Source organism: Onychostoma macrolepis, chromosome 25, assembly GCF_012432095.1.
Source record: "Onychostoma macrolepis isolate SWU-2019 chromosome 25, ASM1243209v1, whole genome shotgun sequence".
Taxonomy (NCBI): Eukaryota; Metazoa; Chordata; class Actinopteri; order Cypriniformes; family Cyprinidae; genus Onychostoma; species Onychostoma macrolepis.
In genome coordinates this window covers 3,424,683-3,446,136 of record NC_081179.1, presented here as the reverse complement: position 1 = coordinate 3,446,136, position 21,454 = coordinate 3,424,683, and the positions used below count along the sequence as shown (strand labels likewise).

Here is a 21,454-nt window from a genome sequence, read left to right as displayed (position 1 = left end):
TTTTATCTGGATTATTTTCTTCTGAGTAGCCTTTGCCAGATCACCTAAATTCATGTGTTGTGTTAGAGCTCAGCTCTAGAGTCTTGGATGTGGCGTCACCTTCATATACTTTGTTAGCTGGATGTTACAGGCATCTGTCTGCACACAATGTCCCATGAGCATTAGATTCAGATGTTTCTCCAAAGCCTCCTAACCTTTGGATTTTAGGTGCAGGTTTGTTTGTGTCCTGTAGAGGGCTCCAAAATCTGTTTTGGAGCCAAACAAATGTCTGATCTGAGAAAACATAAGTGTGGAAAACAAAAAAGGTTTTCCTACTGCTTTAACACCAAATATGGACACTTTCCAAACAAAAACAGCTTTTCCATGTTTTTTTTTTTTTTTAAAGTCCTAGGAGTAGTGTAAATATCTTAATATATGAATTTGGCATTAATTGAGTACCATGGTATATATCAAAATACCATCTGATATCATGACTGTACTTTTCTGCAATTCTCCAAATGAGTGTTTACCCCTAAAAAGACAAGCAGTGTTAGCAGTAATTAGTAGTAAAGCAATTATACATGGTACTTCAAAGTAAAACGAGTAACATTATAAACAAGTAACTATATATATATATACACATACATATATATATATATATATATATATATATATATATATATATATATAAATGTCTCACATTTTCTAAACATAATAAATTAGTTCAAATGAATACTATTTACAGGACCATGTACATATATATACATTTAAATAAACACACACACACACACACACTGTAAAAAGTGATAAGTTGACTTAATCAAAAAAAAAAAATTGAGGAAACCTGTTGGCTTAAAATTAAGTAAATAATAATTAAAAATAAATTAAGTGAATTATCAAGTTCACTTAACTTTATTTATTTATTTATTTATTATTTACTTAATTTTAAGGCAACGAGTTTCCTCAATTTTTTTAAGTTAAGTCAACTTATCACTTTTTACAGTGCACACACATACAGTATATACCATATTTTTGTTTATTTCTTAACACATTAAGTAGATATAAATACCTTTTAATATATGTGAAATGTCTTTATATTATTATTTTAGATACTACTTAATACAAAGAAAGTGTGAGGGGTCTTGACACTGTTTCAGGATTCTTTTCCAGGACTTTTAGGACACAGCTGTCTCTCATACTGACCAGAACAATGTGAATCCCTCTGGATCCGGGCTTATTTCCTTTTCTCTCCACACCAAGACTGCTCCTTTTTCCTTTTCAAACCCGGGACCTCCCCTCACACCTCCCTCCCTCCCTCCTCCCTCCCTCCTGTCCGCTCCTCACGTTATACTGCAGCCAATTCCTGAAATTCCAGCCTTCCTCGCGCGCTTCCAGTCACTCAGGCAGATTTTACCCCCAAAACACTTCATTTTCCCTACTGTTCCTTCTGACAGGTAAGAAATGTATTTATTTACATATTTCATAGTGGCATGTGTTTGTACAGTTATTTAAAAATCTAAATCTTTATGTAAAGTAGCTACAAGAACTTGTAGAGCTGTACAGATCTTCTCCTCACATAACGATATTTCAGAATAGCCGCGAAACGAAGTGGATATTCTGACACGTGATGACGAAATGTGATGTAACAATGGAATATTTGGAATTGTTGGAATTTTTTCCGAATTCCCGCGTTCTTTTTTTCCTGCTCCACCGGAGCGACTTCCTGCGTAACGGCCGGAAACTTTCTGAGGAACTTTAATCGCGTCATAGCCGCGCGGTGCTCGGCGCGAGCGTGTGTCGCGTATCAGTTCGTTAATTATTGCGCAAATTATCGCGATTAGAAACTTACATTTTGGGTTGATCCTGTAAATTGTTACAAATGTCTGCAGGTGTTTTCCTTCATATAAACCAATTTAATACGTTTGAAAAATGTGTATAATACAAAAATTGTATAATAATACAATGAAAGTGTCTACTTAATAATTGTGGAAACATTATTATTATCATTATCGATTTTCTTGTCTGTTTTGTTTTAAGATAAAAATAACAACAATAATTAATAGTATTGGGCTATATAAAATAATATTTTTGAATTATTTTAATCCAGTGTTCATTTATGTATGTCTTTAGCCAGACCATTGCTATTAAATATTACTGTTATTAATTTCAAAATTACAAATTATTTTCTTATTTTAATGTGCAGGTTTTCACTTTATGTGCTTTGAGTTTTACAGACTATTTGTTTGTTTGTTTACACTACAAGTCAAAGGTTTGCACACCCTTTTTTTCTGACTATTTTTTCACATGTTTGAATAACAATAAAGTGATAAAACTATATATATTTGATATCTAGACATTCGTCAGCTGACTACATGAAGTTCATCATGGGATGCGTTTAAACACTATTGAAGGTGTTCAGTTAATGTTGTTTTTCCTTTATTCAAATGTTGGTTTTGTCAAGATGCACAATTTGCATTTATAAACAAATTTAATGTTTAATAATATAAATCTTTAAAGTTCTAAAATTAATTAATTAATAAATTAATTTACTAGCCACACTTTTCCAAGGTTCTCAGAAGTGTTAAATGTCCATAGTAGTGAATGGAAATGACAACAAATATAATTTTTGCATTTTTTAATTTGCTTCAATAACAAAAGAAAATATTTCAATTTCACAAACAATTATGTAACACATTGAATAAAAGGTAGAATATAGAAAATATTTTCTTGTAAAATATAATCTTTATTTATGACTTTGCAATTTTTTTTTTTGCAGTGTAGATTTATGTTGTTAATAACGGTGTAAACATGTCATCACGGTCTGTGAAACAGGGTCAGTTAGTTGACAAATGAATGATACAAAGTCAGTCTAAACAGATCAAAATGGCAATTTGAAGCGCAGTGGTCCGCTCTATGTCAGCTGGTCTCATGGGTAAATATTTTGAGTGTTGGGGTGAGGAGTCAGTGCCCTGCGTGTTCTGCGTCCCGGGGGACGGAATATTCTACTGGAACAACAGGTGGAATGGGGCCGGTGCCCACCTGCTTTCTGCGGCGCGGGAGGAAGGGAGGGGGAAGGGATATTGTGTTATTTTAATAAAAAGCATCAGGGAAACGTTATTAAATCTGTGTGAAGGTTTCATTAGAGCTCCGTAATGTGGCGGTTAGTTGGAGCGTCTTCACACTTGGGCTCTGTTTTCTTCTATAGAGTTCAGTTTGCTGCCTTTTTCCGTTTTGTTTTTACCTTGATTATTGAGTAACACAAAGGTTTTACCTTCTAACGTCACGTGTATATTTATAGAGTTAATATATCACAATTTTGACTTTTATTACAATTCATAGGAAATAAAATCAGAATTGTGCGATCCAAACTCAGAATTGTGAAATTTAAACCCAGATAGATACTAACTCTGAATTTTGAGATATAAAGCCAAGTCATATCTTGCAAACAGAATTGCAAGATATGAACTCAGAATTGTGAGTTATGAACTCGGAATTGTGAGATATAAACCCAAAATTATGTGATTACTTACTTAAATTACGAGAAATGTATTTCTTATTTCTATAATTTCACAATATAAACAAAGAATTACAAGATATAAAATGAGAATAGCAAAATACAAACTCTGAATTGCAAAATAAACTCAGAATTGCTAGATATAAACCCAGAATTTTGCATTATAAACTCAGAATTATGAGATATAAACCCAAAATTATGAGATATAAACAGAATGGTAAGATATAAACTCAGAATTACACAAAATAAACTCAGAATTGCATAACATAAACTCGAAATTATGAGATATAAACTCAAAATTGCACAATATAAACAAAGAATTACAAGATATACATTTTTGGCAAAAAATAAACTCATAATTTCCAGATGTAAACTCACAATTTTGAGGAAACAACTAACTTTGTTTACATCTGCCCACTTTTTGACATTGACAAACTTTTTTTTCACATGTGAATTTTTTTTTTTTTAATTCCATGGTGGAAACAAACTTCTGTATTGTGTCGTGTTGTGATCAGTGTTTGTGTTTTTCTCAGTTAAGCGAGACACTGCAGGTGAATAGGGTAAAAAAATTAACTAATAGTTATCGCCTTACTTACCTAGTTGATTGATTACATTGATAATTGCAAACATTTTTTGTATTACAAGTTTTCTAAAATGTTAGGTTTAAATATGCAAATGAGGCATTATTTAATGAAATATGCACTAATTTGCATACATTTCTAGTACAAAAATCTAAACACTGGATGAAGTCAGTTTCAAAATTCTTGTTTAATTTTTTTGACATATTATAATCAAAAGTTTTTACAGAGGGAATTTTGGGTATCTCATTTTGTCCCTCCATAATTCAGAAAATACTTAAAACAGACAGAAAACACTATATTTTGACAATTTTGGGCGATTAAAATGTTGTATATAATCAAGCAAATTATATATGAACAAATCCTCTGTAAAACCTTCAGGATATAGACAGGAATAAAAATGTAAAGTTTGGTGTGTGTAAGTGCTACTGAAGTGGAGATTTATGGCTCAGTGTAGGAGAAAAAACTCATTTTGAGAAAACGGCCTTTAAAAATATGTATTGTAATTGAAATCTATTGACACAAATAGATAAAGTGCTATAAAAGAAACACTTAACAGTGTCTTTTGGATGTTTTCGTTCTACTAGTCTGAAAAAACACTTTATGAAAAACCAAAAAGCCCAAAATCTCAAAATTGACAGGTGCATAAAAAAACAGTGTTTTTGCCTGCAGTGTCTCCCCTTAAAGCAAATGGGGAAGGTTTGATTGTAGGATGTTGCCATAGAACGCTCTAGATTTGATCTGACAGTATGTCATGTGTCTGACTGAAATCACTGTGTCTTATTCAAAAACCAACACACACAGCAGGCTGTCTGCATGTGTGTGTGTGTGTGTGTGTAAGTGTGTGAATATCTGCTTTCATGTGTGTATTGCGTTACTGAGATTAGGAATTGTGCCTAAGTTAAACACACAAAGCAGCTTCTCAAAGTTAATCCTGGATTTCAACAGCTCATGTACAACACAAACATATGAAAGAGACTTTTTATCATTTGTGTATTGCAGAGCTAATTGATAATAGATATTAATAATAGCCAACAAGAAGTACTGTGTTACTACCTTTTGGTGGGACCATGGTATAGCAATGGTAATACTTTAACATATGCCACGGTACTCTCTGAGAAACTGTGGTAGCGCCATTGTACATTTGTTTATTGCAGTAAATCTGTAACATATATGCATTTTTACCATTAAAATAATGTTGTATTTGCATTGCTGCAGCGTTAGCCACATTTAATCTTAAAGGCACTTGTGTTGTTTTAGTGCTATTATCACGTTAACACAGCGTTATTAGAGATGCTCTTAACGAGACACTCGCTGCGTGTCAGGAACTCTTGATCAGAGCCGACCAGCCCCTGTGGCTACAACACCACTGTTAAACAATATGAGCTTTAAATTAATGAACGGCCCATAGCTAATATCCCACACGAGCGCATGTGTGTGTGTGTGTGTGTAGGTTCACAGCGACTCTCAGCTTTACATTCCAGCTCTGATTAAAGTGGATTTTGTTGTGTGTCTATGTGTGTTTATGTTTGTTTATATGGCGTGTGTTTGAATTGTATGTGAGTTACCCACACATGTGAATGTACTGTATATCTATGTGTGTCTTTGTGTGAGTGTACAACTAGAGAGGTTTTATGTAGTCATTTACTCAGCCTCATGTTTTTACCAAGCCTGTATGACTTTCTTTCTTCTGCGGAACACAAAGAAGATATTTTAAAGAACACTGGGAACCAAAAAACATTGAACCCCTATTAGCTTTCATTGAATAGACAAAAAAATAAAAAATAAATAAATAAAAAAGACATTTCTCAATGTCGTTTGTTTCTTCTGTTCTCCACAGGGGAAAGACAATCATAAAGGTTTGGAACAACATGAGGATGAATAACTGATATCATTATCTACATTTTTGGATAAACTATCCCTTTCATTTTCCCTAAAACCTTTACTGTTGTGTGCATATATAAATACATATAAACAAGTGATAAACTAAAGCAATAACCCACCAAGGGTTTTGTGATTTTGCCACAGTTAAGGGGTTTTCTTAGCCACAATATAAAAACCTAAAAAATATTTTAAACATGGAAAAATCACTTTAATGCATGGTGCATAAAATGGCAACAACAGCAAAAAATGTAATGTCCAGCAAAAAAATAAATAAAATTAAATTCAGAAAGTGCCGGTATTGTTAGTTTTGAATAAAACTATTAAAAATCATGTTAGGTAATTAAAATAAATCTGAATAAAATAAAATACATACATAAATATTACATGAAATACTTATTTAGAAATGAAATTAGAAATGTTACCTTGGCAACTAACTCAAATAAAGTTAAAGTTAAAAAAAAAAAAAACTTATTTGAAATATTTCTAGAAAAAATAATAATGCCAAAAGCACATAACAAAATTATTAAAACGGAAAACCTGAATTAAAACTGAAAATATAAAAATAAAATCTGTGTGAAGCTACATTTTTAGATTTTCAGAAAGTGCTGGTACTGTTAGTGTTGACTAAAACTATTAAAAATCATGTTAAGTAATTAACATAAATCTGAATGGATGAAAATAAATAAATAACATGAAATACCTAAACATCAATGAAAATGAGAAATTTTGCCTCGGCAAACTAACTTAAATAAAATTAATGTTTTTAAAATAAAAATTAAAACTTAATAGAAATATTTTTAGAAAAAATAATGCCAAAAGCTTATAACAAAATTATTAAAACTGAAAACTTGTATGAAATCTAAAAATCTAAAAATAAAAGCTCATTCAAGATATTAATAAATACTATAATAGTATATAAACAATTCTAAAATAACACTGACTCTTTGGTCTGCACATTTTTTCTCCATTTTGGCTTTACATATGCCAGTTTACATTGACAAAATAAACTTCTCATGTAAATACAGTCGAGTTTTTTTTGTAGTTATTAGCATTTTATATGCACTTTATAAATGCATGCAGTGACTCTGTTTCACATGTTTACACACTTTCTAAAAAGTGTGTAGACGTGAAATGGTGCAATAATTTGTTTTTGGACTCAGTTCTGCATCAAGCATTAGTTTCATTAAGAAACACAAGGGCGTTTGGTTTGATCTGTGACTTTTGTACAGGAAGTCGAGCTCAGAGGAAAACGGGGTGATTGAGTCAGACACGAGCATGACGCACTGTTGCTAAGTGGCTCTAATCTTCCTGTACACACTCTCGCAAACACCACAATTCCCAGAATTCCAGCAGAAAACATACATTTGTGTGTAATACTAATCATTTGCATTGATTTCTCCTTAAGTTGTGTTCTTATGAACTCATAAAGTCTGAAGCTTGAATAGCAAAGAGTGTGTGTTTTGTTTTGAGGGACCCCTGATCAGGTCCGTTTGAGGCAGACCTCTTAAAATAGCCCTCTCTGGCTGCAAGCCGCTTCTCATTGCGGTTACGTGTCTGCAGACGCGTTGTCACTCTGTGTCTCCTCCTAATGTGATTTCGGAACCAAGGCGCTTTTTCCAAGTAGGATTATGGAGTCTGGGGAGCGTTGTGATGACTGGGGGTCTTCTCACTCACGCTGTGATGATACCCATCTGGAACCCTGCCGATAACATCGCTGTGCTACAACTCAATATAGCAACATCTGCAATAGCAGTGGCTAATCTGGGTGATGTAATAGCAAATAGTGTGTTTTTCCATTGAATGGTTCACAAAGGAATAGTTCACCCAAAAATGAATATTTGCTTAAAACTTACTCACCCTTAGTTCATCCAAGATGTAGATGAATTTGTTTCTTCATCAGATTTGGAGAAATGTAGCATTACATCACATGCTCACCAATGGATGTGAATGGGTGCCGTCAGAATGAGAGTCCAAACAGCTGATAAAAACATCACAATAATCCACACCACTCCAGTCCAACAATTAATGTCTGGTGAAGTGAAAACCTGTGTGTTTGTAAGAAACAAATCCATCATTAAAGCCTTTTAAGCATCATTAAAGTCTTATCTGAATCAGGAGAGAAATATGCACAAATCAAGCATGATTTACAAGTGAAAGCAGTTCAAAACAGTTCTAAATGTGGGTTTATTTTGATGTGAGAGAGCAACAGGAGATTTTTTTTTTTTCATTGGAGGAAGCGTTATCACACAAGCAACTTTGTTAAGGTTTATTGGGAAAATGGTGAATCTTCAGACCACGTCTCACAAAATTTACTTAGCGAATATTTAACATTCAACACCAGTTGCGAAGACACCAAACAGGAAGCCAGGAATTATCTTAATTATTAACACAAATCTTTTTATGCATCATCAATATATGGCCATGAGAGTATCACAAAAATGTGTTGACAGTGCCACCTACTGATCTAAAAGTTAAAAAGCTATAAATGTGCATTAATTTTAGCTATATTTTAACCACTGTGAGTGCGATGAACAAATCAACCTGTTCCAGTGCATGTAATTGCTGATTATTTTACTGTGTTTTCTTATCGTCTGATTTAATCCAATGCAACTCTAACTGAGCTTACTCTCTTCCATAGGATTGAGCACCTGCCCTGTTTCAGACCTGGAAACGCCTGTCATTTACCAACCAGGGCCGTTTCCAGAGCCTCAGCCGGCCCATCAGTATCTGCTAGGGCGTTTTGCTCTCCACCACCACCCTGTCGTCTGAGTGGGTATCAGCGTCCTCTCCGGGGGGCGCTAGCGAGGAGCTGAGCGAGGGATTGGACAAGCCTCTGGAGAACGATGCGGAGGGCGTGTGGAGTCCGGACATCGAACAGAGCTTTCAGGAGGCGCTGGCCATCTATCCGCCCTGCGGCCGACGCAAGATCATTCTCTCCGATGAGGGCAAGATGTACGGTATGCCTCTTCCCTTCTGCCTCTATACATTTGCTTTTGCAGCCAATGAGTGACTTGGACGTGTGATTTCAGCACCACTAGCAGCAGAAGAGTAAAAATGTTCATGTGGTTTCCCAAACATATGTTACTCACACAAAACTATTGTATGACTTCATACTGACTATCCATTATTATAATATCATATGTATATGTACATATATATATATATATATATATATATATATATGAAGGGTTCTGAAGTGCTGTCTGAAATTTTCTTCTAAAATGAGCATGTTTGGCAGGCCCCTGTGTGTAGGTTCAGTAATTTCACTTTTATGGCAATGGATAGTTTCTTTTCATTGGCATTAAAGTGCAATAACTGAAACTAAACATATAGGATCCTGAAAAAAGAGCTCATTTTAGTAGAAAATTTCAGATGGCACTTTGAGGCTTTTGCATCTGAACCCTTCATGTGTATATACAGTATATATATGTACAAACATACATACATACAGTATATATAGTTTAAGGTAGTAAAACTGTTTATTTGCTTGTCTATTATATACATATAAAAATATAAACAATATAAAAATATATACAATATAAAAATGAAAATTCACATTTCTGTTGAGTTTCCAAAGCAATCAATTGGACAAACAAAAACTGATTTATCATACTTCCAACAAAAACGATATTCACCAATTTATCAAGGCTGTGTTTGAGTTTCTTTATTGCGTCAACTATGCCTCTTAATTCAGGTTTCTGCTGAAGTATCTTGTGATTTACTTGCAAGCCATCTAACATCACTGATATCTGTACAGTCAGACAAACTTTGAGGGAATCTTTTGAATCATTTAATAGTTTCGTGAACATACAAGAACATAACGCAACACAACGTAACACAAGCCTGAACCGCACAATTTGGTCACAATCAATCATATTTCAAAATGCATACAACAGAAACAGCAGCTCTTGATGCAAACAGTGCTTTTTGTTGCAAAGATAATGATTTATTTCAATTCGTTTTGCAACTCTAGCTTGTTTATTCATTGCTATAAATAGCCCAGTCAATGTGTGTTTTTTACTATAAATGTCCGTCTGTCTGATCCAGACCTGTTGATGGTAAGAAATGACCTGATGATGGCCCGGCGCGGCTTGATATGGACCGAGCGCTGGGAGAGAAGCGAGAGGATGTGCCTGTCTGTCATCTTCCGATCAGCTGTAAAACTTTATAAAGCTTCATAAAGCCGTGTCAATAGCACAGCAGAGGGTTAAGGCAGGTGGCGAGGGAGGGTCGTAGGGAGCAGAAGGGGGCATCTGGGGTGGATCTATCGGCCACGAGGGTTGGGGCCGGTAGTTTGGGAGCGGCAAAGCGCGTCCGGAATGGCACGCCATGGGCGTTCAGAGCCCCGAGTTCAAGGCAGCGAGGGTGTAACCCGACACGAGAATGGACGTTTACCCTTTGAGTATGTGCGACAGAGAGGGACAAATAAACACAAAGGGGGGGTGATGGAGCGATGCGGTTTGCACCTGTTTCTGCGGCCCCCGCTCACGACCCCGAAAAGCCGTTCTGCTCGCCGTTGAGTGTGTGTGTTGCCTTTCACTTCACCTCCAGCTGCCTCTCCTCAAGCACACAGACACGACTGGGTTTACAGCACACGAGGAGAGAGAGACAGACAGAGAGAGAGAGAGAGGCCTCCCTCCTGATGGTGTTAACACTGGGATTACATCGAGTTCAGTATCAGCCACTATCAGCTCAGACAAATCACTCATCACACTTATCCATCAATACTCATCACCTCTCTCAACCAGTCAAGCTGTTAAAGGAACAGATCACAAGAAAATGAAAACTGCCATTTATTTACTCATCTCATGTCATTCAAAACATTTAAATTTGGGACTCACAAAAATCTATCGTAGGACTTCAGAAGATGTGCGCCTATAAGTCATAGTTACTGCTTTGATGGTTTCACTTTATTTTCATTTTTATTATTAATTTTAAATATTTATTTATATGTATATGTATATGTAATATGTAATTATTTATTTTAAATTAATTGATTAATTATTTATTAATAAATATGTTAATATATTAATTAATTATTAATAAATTAAAGTTTTAATATACACGCATTTTATGATAATATTTTAAAATAATATTTAAAATTATTTTAAAATATTTACTAAATATTTTTTTAATACCACAAAGCCAGCTTTTGAATAAATCAAGCTTTTTATATTTATGTTATATATTTTTATTATATATTTCATGAGTATTCGTTATGTTTTTGTCCTATTGGCTTGCATTACTATAAAAAGTGCTTTTATCTGGAGGAATGGCAGTGAAAATTCATAGCTCATTTTAATAATTAAATTTATTCATTCTAAAAAATTTTTTAACAAATCTTTCTATTATTGTTTTAACAATTTTTAAAATGTAGTTAAAAAAATAACAAATTAAGAAATCGTTTTGGTTACACTTTATTTTAAGGTCCAATTTTCGCCATTAACAAACCATTAACTATGACTTTTGCCTCAATAAACTCCTAATTTTCTGCTTATTAATAGTAAGGTAGTTGTTAAATTTAGGTATATGGTCAGGCAGAATATGTGCTTTATAAGCACTTTATAAGCATTAATAATGGGCATGCTAATAAGTAACTAGTTAATAGTGAGAATTGGTCCCTATACTAAAGTGTTTGTGAAATTTACAAAATATCTTCATGGAACATGATCTTTATTATATCCTAATAATTTTTGGCATAAAAGAAAAATGGATCATTTTGACCCACACTATGTATTGTTGGCTATTGCTACAAATATACCTGTGCTGCTTATGACTTTTGTCACATATTGTTGGTCTAAAACACTGCTGGTTTAAGATGTTGTTAGCTCAGGGTTAAGGTCAGTGCAAAAAGCTTGAATGATTCTAGATTCAATGAAGGCTGTAAAAATTAGTCCTCGTACTCACTTTGACCCTAAAGGTACATTTCTGCGCTTCTATCCATTTTTGCTGTGTTGCTGAGGTCAGCTTTATAAATCTTGAGCTCAGAGAAACCTCAACCCAACAGCGTTTGGCAAAAATCAGATAGAGCTTCATTCATGGCTGCATTTGACTCCAGCAATTTCAGACAATCACGCAAATAGTGACAATCTACAGTTCTGAGTGCTTAAAGAATGACAAGAATTCCCACAATGCACTCGTGACCCTTTTCCAGAGGTTCCACCACCATCTTCTGCTGGTATTTGCGGTGTGTTTGTGTGGAAACTCACTGGCCGTTACGTGTGTGAGTTATTACCCAGCTAAGCGCACCAGCGTCGCTTAGATTGTTTGGTTTTTGGTGCGCTGGCTGAAAATTCAACAGGCTTTGCCAAAGAAAACATTTCTTGGCTTTGGTCGTCACTGTACCGTAATGCATTCACTCTCCCGACCCGTAAAATTACACACAGCCGCTGAAAGGAAATACATTTGCCATGGTTTAATGGCTCCCAAGCATCCCGTCGCAAGATAAGTACCCACATAATGGAGCGCTTCTCCACCTGTTCAGAAGCTGTTGAAAAAACCAGCACTTGTGGAGGAATATGGGACGGATGCTGAAGAATGAGAAACCCCAGCTGTGTGCGGCTGAGAAATCACATTTCAGACTGTACGACGGATAACATTTTTGCATTTTGGCCTACAAGTTGTGGGTCTGTAAGGATGCAAAGTCAACTTTGGAATGAATTAATTTTATTTGTTAGGCTAAAAATGCACATCATGCTCACTCTGATGAAATCAAATCAAACTAAACGTTTTGAAATCTCTTCTGCTCACCAAAACTACATTCATTAAATACAGTAAAAATACTAATATTTAAAATATTAATACAATTTAAAGGAAGTATTTTCTATGTGAATATATTGTTAAATGTAATTTATTTCTGTGATCAAACCTGAATTTTCAGTATTATTACTCCAGTCTGTGTCATATGATCTTTCAGAAATCATTGTAATATGCTGATTTGCTGCTCAAGAAACATTTCTGATTACTATTAATCAGATAGAAACTGTGATACACTTTGTTTAATAAATAAATAAAACAAAATAAATAAATAAAACTGATATATAGTAGTGAGAATGGACAAAATGCTGAACTGTCATGAAAATAATATAAATATTAATAAAATTAATAAAAAAGTTAAAAAAATATACTACTTAATTAAACAAATAATTATTAATAAATTAATAAAAACATTTGTTTGTAAGGTTCACACACAGATTAGTACTCATAATCTACGGAATTTGAGATAAAACATTTTTGTTCAGTCACGTTTATAAAATATCTTAACATGCAGATTTACTAATCTGCAGAAATTTGGTGGTGGGGAAGTCAGTTTTGTGTATAAAATATCTTAACATTTGGCAGTCCTATGAAATAATGCAGCAAGAATGAAAATCATTGTCAGTGTTACTTCAGGTTTATTTAAGTCAGTTGCATTGCATTGTTTGTAGCTTTCCATACAGTGTTTAATGCACATTTTGGCAGATGTAGTTGGCTTTTCAGAAGGTACATCTTTGCAACTTACATACCCATAAAAGCTGCCTATTAATACCTGAAGTGTACACATTAGTTCCCAAATGGTATATTTTACATACATTTTAAAAGATGGACACAGAAAATTCACATGCTGTGTGCAGTAAACAGACAATATACTGCAGAAACAACTATTCCAGACACACAGGAGTCGGTGGCTGTATTGAGACGTACTGATGCAGACGTTCATTAGCTGCCTCATGTCAAACAGATGGAAAAAGCCACCCGTCCCTCACATAGGCTTGATTTTTCACAGGCCCGTTAGAGGTTCGTTTATGTCTGAGCTCTCTAATGAGTCAGTGTGTTTTGCTTATTCTCTCTCTTTGTTTTGCTGAGGTCGCGGCGGGGTCGTGGCCCTTCAGAGGTCATGAGTGCAGGACACACACACCGGCCAACTCGGCTTTCACTCTGTGTGATTTGAGTCGGACACTTCAAGGAAGAATATGAGAGTTACTACTTAGTCTTAAAGGTCTTGCATGTCTGTCTGTCTGTCTGTCTTTCATCATTTACTCACCCTCATGTCTTTCCAAACCCATATTATGTTCCTATTTGTTATATGAGCAGCTCTTTTCCATGAGATCACAACGTGTGTTATTTTGATTGCTTTTTGTGAACAGATGCACATTAAACATGTGCTGTTATTGACTAAAAATATTTAGTCTCTATTCACTAAAAAGAATAGCTCATATGTGACCCTGGACCACAAAACCAGTCTTAAGTGTCAATTTTCTGAAATTGAGATCTATACATCATCTGAAAGCTGAATAAATAAGCTTTCCATCGATGTATGGTTTGTTAGGATCTGACAAAATTTGGCTGAGATACAACTATTTGAAAATCTGGAATCTGAGGGTGCAAAAAAATCTAAATATTGAGAAATTTGCCTTTAAAGCTGTTCAAATGAAGTTATTAGCAATGCATATTACTAATCAAAAATGAAGTTTTGATATATTTACGGTAAGAAATTTACAAAATATCTTCATGGAACATGATCTTTACTTAATATACTAATGATTTTTTGGCATAAAAGAAAAATCGATAATTTTAACCCATACAATGTATTTTTGGCTATTGCTACAAAGATACCCCAGCGACTTAAGACTGCTTTTGTGCTCCAGGGTCACATATGTTATTTGTTCTTGAATCGGACTGCACTTGTTGAGTTGTAGCCTATGTTTTTGTTTCATTTACATTTATGCATTTAGCAGACGCATGAGTCATTTAGTTGGTCACACTGTATGTTTGATTCCCTAAAAGAACCAGGTTAAAAGAGTCATTTGTTCATGAATCAGACTACACTGGTCTTGCTGATTGTTTTTGATTCACTAAAAAGAACCAGCGAATCATTTAAGTTAATCGTACTGCACTCGTCGAGTTGTAGCTTATTGTTTTTTATTCTTTCATTTGGAGTATATATATATATATATATATATAATGATTATTTATGTTAATCTTTTATGTATTCAAATGCCTTTTCATTTTATTTTGCCTTTTATTTACATCCATTCGTAGGATGTTTGTATGCAGAATGTCAATCTTTCTGTGATTTTCTTCGCTCATCTTGCTTGTTACACTCATTGACAGCAGCAGAGCACAGATATGTGTGAACATGCACACAAACACACAGTCTGCAGTGAAATCTCGCTCTGACTACACATTCACTAATCCTAAAGGTGCCCTTTGTTGACATGCGTCCCGACCCTCAGGAGACCGTCTGCTGCACATATGTGCCCTCTCTCTCTCTGTCTGTCTCTCTATCTGTCTCTCTCCCAGATGTTTGAGAACCTGACAGTGCAGAATGAGGCAATGAGAGTCATTTTCTCCGGAGAAACATCTAAGAAGCATGAAACTTCACTGAAAGTCTCCATTTGCTCTCTGTATAGTCTCGGAGAAACAATTGAGATATATGATTTTTGATATTCTTTCCTATAGGCCTGTCTTGTAATGTGTGTGTGTGTGTATATTAGTTGTTTATTGAGCAGACACTGAAGGACTCACAGATCAGGAATGACTGGAATGTGAAGAGGAGGAGAAAGAGAGAGAGAGAGAGAGAGGTTGAGTGGGAGGTTATGGATTTATGAGGTCGTTGTGGGAGCTGCTGTGCTTTTGCGTGACACCAGCTTTGTTTTGGCCCCTTGCGGACCCTCAGGGTGGACAGTGTGTGTGTGAGAGGGTTTCAGGTGACCCCTCTGTAGCTCCGCCCCATGAACACAATGACCCCTCACAGGGGCCTAATACATAACTCTGTTTTTGATTTTAGTGTGCCTTATTTTCTTGACTAAAGCTGTTCATAAAGCACAATAAAACAAAAACAGTGCGCATTTTTGTACACTCTTCTGATTTATTTAGTAGGCTAATATTGCTTTATTTATTACCAACAAAAAAAAACTGATAAGTCAGTCATTAGTTCATGCATTGGACTACATTGGCTGTATGTTTTTGATTCACGAATCAGACTACAGTTGTCATGTTGTATTGTTTGGATCCAGTCATCTCATACCATTGAAGCGAATGTTAAATTTATCAGTAGGCTATATATTGTAATGAATGTTTGAGAATCTATTGTTGTGTCAGATTGTATTAGTCTATATAGTGTGAGAGTCAATGTAAAATGAGCAAATGGGAGAAGCAGATGAATGCAAAACAACAAAGTTAAAGAATTTAAACATTATCATTCAACTGAACTGAGCATGTTTTAAACCTTATATGTTCCTGCTCCGCACATGTATTAAATGTACATGAAGCAGACGGAGTATTTGAGTTGCTTCGACAAATAAAATGGAGCTATAATACATTTTTGTTTGCTGAAGTAAATATGAGTGTTGTTTGCTTGTTGCAGGTCATTGCCAGGTTGTTTCCATGTTGTTGCGATGGCTCTGTGTGGTTTAAGTGCATTGCTATGCGGTTAGTAGTGTGGTTAAAGCTTTTTAGTACAAAGCTATGCGTTGCTAGGGTACTCTATGTAGTTTTAGGGCGTTGCTATGTGTCGTCATCAAGATGACATTAGAAGATATGTTTGTGGAAAATCTTCACACACACACACACACACACACACACACGCGCGCGCGCGTGCATGTGTGTAGCTCAAAGTGTGATTTCACACGATGCCTTTGAGAAACTCTTGAAGCTAAAAACATGCCAGGCATCGTCATCGACTTTTATTGACTGTCAAAAATGCTGGTCTCTTCTTTAAGAAGAGATCTCAGTAATGTCTCAAACATTTCTCATCAAATGATCTCACAATCATTTTAGAGCTTTATACTCTTACTGGATGACTAGTGACTCCAAAGTCATGTCATGCATCACAAGGTCATTTTCTCCATAAAACAGGTGTTTTTCGTTGGGCAAGAGGACATTTTGGGGTTCTGTACTAGTGTGTACTAGTACTAGTAACCGGAGTCTGGCCGGATGCACGAGCCCAGTGATTTATGGGAAGCGTAAAGGCATATTCTATAAACATTGACACACAGACCAGCTGCTGCTCCTCTCTACGCCAGGACATCAGTCGTGCGGTGTGTGTCGACTGTGTTGTGTCGGGACCCTTTCATTCCCTTTACCTTCTCGTCCAACGTGATCCGTCTGTCAGCAAAAGCATCGCTGCAAAAAAGATGAACACTCATGTAGGGGAGGGCGGTATGATTTGCATCACTGTGCCTGATCGAAAATCCTGAACGATAAGATCTCACAGCCTTGCTTTCACATTTACTAATGCAGTTACGTCGAGCACAGGATCCTGTTGGATAAATTCCCCAGTGCACATAATGACTTGCTCCATCATGCCACTGCAGCCGATGAAGACGTGTGTTTGTGTCGGTAAACATTCTTACTTTAGCTATGTACTTACTCAAACTCACTGTCAACACACTTCATGCCTCAGTCCACCATGTGTTCAACAACATCAGTCCTGCAACAAACACAGGTCATGTGTGACCTGCTTATCACATGAGATGAGTTGCAGGCTCAAGGTTAGAAAAACAGATATATATATATATATATACAGAGACAGACTAAATCCAGAAGAACTGTGGCAACGTCTCCAAGATGCTTCAAGAAACCTACCTGCAAAACTGCAAAGGATGGTCAAATCAAATGTTGATTTAATTTAGTAAATAGAAGTTAATTGATAAAGAAAATCTATTTATGACATTATTTTTGACAGCATCCTCATTTTACAGCATTTTTACACAAGTGCCTAAAACTTTTAACAGTACTGTAGCTTTGCAGGTAGGTTTCTTGAAACATCTTGGAGATCTAACCTATTTTGTACATTTTTAAAACTTAGTTTATGTAATTTATTTATTTTTTATTTTATTTTGGGATATTATATGTGTGTGTGTGTGTCCATTACTGATTACAGATTACATGATGAAAACTGTAGTTAGTTACGTAATTACAGTAAATTACTCTTTTTAGGTAATGTATTCTGACTACTTTTAGATTACTTTTTTTATCTAACTTATTTTAAACTTACAACTAAATGTACCATATTGATATAAAAAAGCAAAGTGAAAGAAAATATATTCCATATATATATATATATATATATATACAATTTTTAAAATGTATTTTATTATTTACTGGCTCAATCCATCTATTCTGTCACTTTTCAATATTAATCAACAATGATTAAATCAATAAGTCCTGCCCTACAGTTTTGTCCTCTATAAATATCGAGTTTCTGTTGTAAGTACATCACATTACACTAGTAAAATTCCACATTGACTGTGAACTGTCTCTGTTTCTTTTTTCAGGACGGAATGAACTGATTGCGCGATACATCAAGCTTCGAACGGGAAAGACACGGACCAGGAAACAGGTCGAGAAATCTAGATTCTTATAGTGATTCAAATTCAAGAATATTTGGATAATAAATTACATTAAGTACATATTTTTTCCAGTAAAAAATCTAAATCTAAACAAAGAAATTCTAAGTTTAACTGATAAGCAAAATTGTGTAAGATATTACTTGCTGTCAGAGAATATATCCTGATTTATTTTTCGTATTCCATCATCAAAGGATTGTTCTTTTTTGTTTTAAGCATAAACCTTGTGTTTAAAACTAGACAAAAAGAGAAAATGAATCTTAAACCAATATATATATTTTTAAAATATTCTCTGAATTGCACTTTCAACACCAAGATCATAGGTTTGATTCACTGATAAAACAAATACAAATGTAATGTGCACTGTAAGTCACTTTAAATAAAAATGTACGTTAAAAAATGTATGTCTTGAATTTTGCTTTTCAAGTGAATTGATCTTGTTTTTAAAAAAGTAAATATATTTCTATTGGAAAACAAGACAAAAATTATGATTAGGAAATTACATTTGCATTTGTATACAAATCTTTGATGGCAACTCTAAAATAGCAGCTACAGTTTAACTAAGTGGATTAAATTGGCTAATTACTTTTATTTGACCTCTGTGTCACACATTAACAGCAACAGGAAGTACAGCAAATGTCAGACTGAGACTTAGAGATGGGCTTGTCCTGTTAAACTCCCAAACAGACTTTCACTGAGTGTAAATGTTTGGCCCCTGAGGGCCTCCATGCTGAAACGCACTTCAGCGGTGTGATTTATCGCGTGCGGATCAGATGTCGGTGTGTGTCTTCAGCACCTCTCTCAGTCCCGCTCGTTAGACCCACAAACAACTGCTCCTTCCCGGTTGCCCCGTTATGATTCGGGGCACATCACACACTGCTGGGGTGGGGATTTGGAATCCGATAGCGTTCCCGCCGGCATTCGATATTGCATGATGTCACTCTGGCCTTGTCACATACTGAGTCTTAAGCCCTCGGAGAGAGTCGAGGTGAGCTGGGGGCCCGAGAGGTAAAATAATAACTAAATACAAGAAGGGAAACTAGAATTGCACATGATAAGTGAACAAATGAAGGTCAAAGCAATTACTGGTTAGGTAAAGTTGTTTATTTTAAGTTGTTCCAAATCTGTATGAATTTCTTTCTTCTGTTGAACTTTTTGAAGATCGTTGGTATCCAAACAGATTCTGGTTCCCATTGACTTCCATAGTATTTGTTTTCTCCATACTATAGTCAATGGGGCCCAGCTACTGATAGTTCACCTGAAAATGACAATTTGCTGAAAATGCACTCACCCTCAGGCCATCCAAGATGTAGATCAGTTTGTTCTTCATCAGATCAGATTTGGAGAAATGTAGCATTACATCACTTGCTCACCAATGGATGTGAATGGGTGCCGTCAGAATGAGAGTCCAAACAGCTGATAAAAACATCACAATAATCCACAAGTAATCCAGACCACTGCAGTCCATCAGTTAACATCTTGAGAAGTGAAAAACTGCGTGTCTGTAAGAAACAAATCCATCAATAAGGCGTTTTTATCTTCAAATCATTGCTTCCAGCTAAATATGAGTCCATGATCCATAATATTGCTTTATCCAGCGAAAAAGTCATCTGGTATGAATCAGGTGAGAAATATGCACAGATCAAGCACCTTTTATGAGCAAAAACAGTCCAAAACAGCTCTAAACAAACGTGGGTGGATTTTGATGTGAGAAGACAACAGAAGATGGACTTTATCACTGGAGGAAACATTGTCATGAATTATGGACTCATATTTTAAAGTTAAAACGCCTTAATAATGGATTTGTTTCTCACGAACACACAGCTTTTCTCTTCACAAGATGTTAACTGATGGACTGGAGTGGTGTGGATTATTGCGATGTTTTTATCAGCTGTTTGGACTCTCATTCTGACGGCACCCATTCACATCCATTGGTGAGCAAGTGATGTAATGCTACATTTCTCTAAATCTGGTGAAGAAACAAACTCACCTACATCTTGGATGGCCTGAAGGTGAGTAAATGTTTGGCAAAATTTCATTTTTGGGAGAACTATTCCTTTAAGAAATAAACGACTATTCATTTTAAATGATAAGATCAGCTGGACTAAAATCTTGTGTGTTTTCCGCAGGTCTCCAGTCACATTCAGGTGTTGGCGCGACGGAAAGCTCGGGAAATCCAGGTGAAACTCAAGGTAGCTAATGAACTCTGCTAATGCTGATCACCTGTTTGCAAATTAGCACCATTATCGCTTTACAGCCAAAGCATTTGTTAATGATGCAAAGAGAGGCTCAGATTCTGGACAATTGCATTAATGTCTGAGTGAATATAGCCTAGGCATGATTCAGATACAAATATAATTGCTAGCAATATCACACACTAGACTATAAATCAGTTTCAGCACGTCGCTAATTTTCGGAAAACGTGTGACCTCTGGCTGTATAAGGGCTTAGCGGACGGCTTGGTAATATCGAGTCTTCTTCTTGCGCGCTCCTGTCTTTCATCATATGGCATAGTTCACCCGTTGGCTGTCGGCCATCTTGGCCCAGCTGTCTGAGTGTGGTACTGGTCACACGGCTAACACTGACAGCCCTTTTAAATACGTTTCTGTAACTGAGAACTGTGACAGACACACACATGCCCATATTTTAGCCTGCAGTGTTTGCCAGTTCGGGGCTGAAGAATGCATCGGCTAGTCATGCTTCAAGGACACAGCAGTTGCTTGGACTAGTTGCGGACGACTGTGACCTCTCCATGCGCGCGCACATGATGCAACTTTGCTGTAGATTCACTGAAGTTATAGCAAAATATATCCGACAGGTGTTGAGGAGTAAGTAACTAAAAGTAGATGAGCGAACTGAATAATCACGCTCTTCTAAAATGTTTCCATATGAAGCATTAAAAAGGAAGATTCATTTTAGTGAATCGGTTTGATTCCAGTCACTGTGCATGAGTGTGCATGTTGAGTTCAGCATTTTTTATAGAGATAAATATAATTGTTTTTTTTAAATAAATAATATATTAAGTATAAATATATTATTCATTATATTTAGATATGCTTTTAATATATACACTCCCCAAACTTAAGCAGTAATGCACTAAGCTAAAATGTTCTGTTTTTCTCATATGAAGCTTTTCATTTTTATTATATTAATTTTTGTGAAACAAG

General features: G+C 35.5%; 1 protein-coding gene across 2 annotated transcripts in view; it reads left to right on the top strand.

Annotated features, from left to right (window-relative positions):
• Positions 1-1,284: 1,284 nt before the first annotated feature.
• Positions 1,285-21,454, top strand: part of LOC131534201 (transcriptional enhancer factor TEF-3-like) — a 36,822-nt gene continuing 16,652 nt past the window's right edge. Inside the window, exons 1-4 of one of the 2 annotated variants that reach the window (XM_058766919.1) lie at positions 1,285-1,433; positions 8,594-8,907; positions 18,216-18,280; positions 20,417-20,479. Coding sequence is in view for 1 of the 2 variants with exons in the window: in XM_058766918.1 (XP_058622901.1) it covers positions 8,906-8,912; positions 18,216-18,280; positions 20,417-20,479 (135 nt within the window). In the remaining variant the exon portion in view is untranslated. Of the gene's footprint in view, positions 1,434-8,593; positions 8,913-18,215; positions 18,281-20,416; positions 20,480-21,454 lie in introns of both variants that reach the window. The other variant, XM_058766918.1, reaches the window with a different exon arrangement.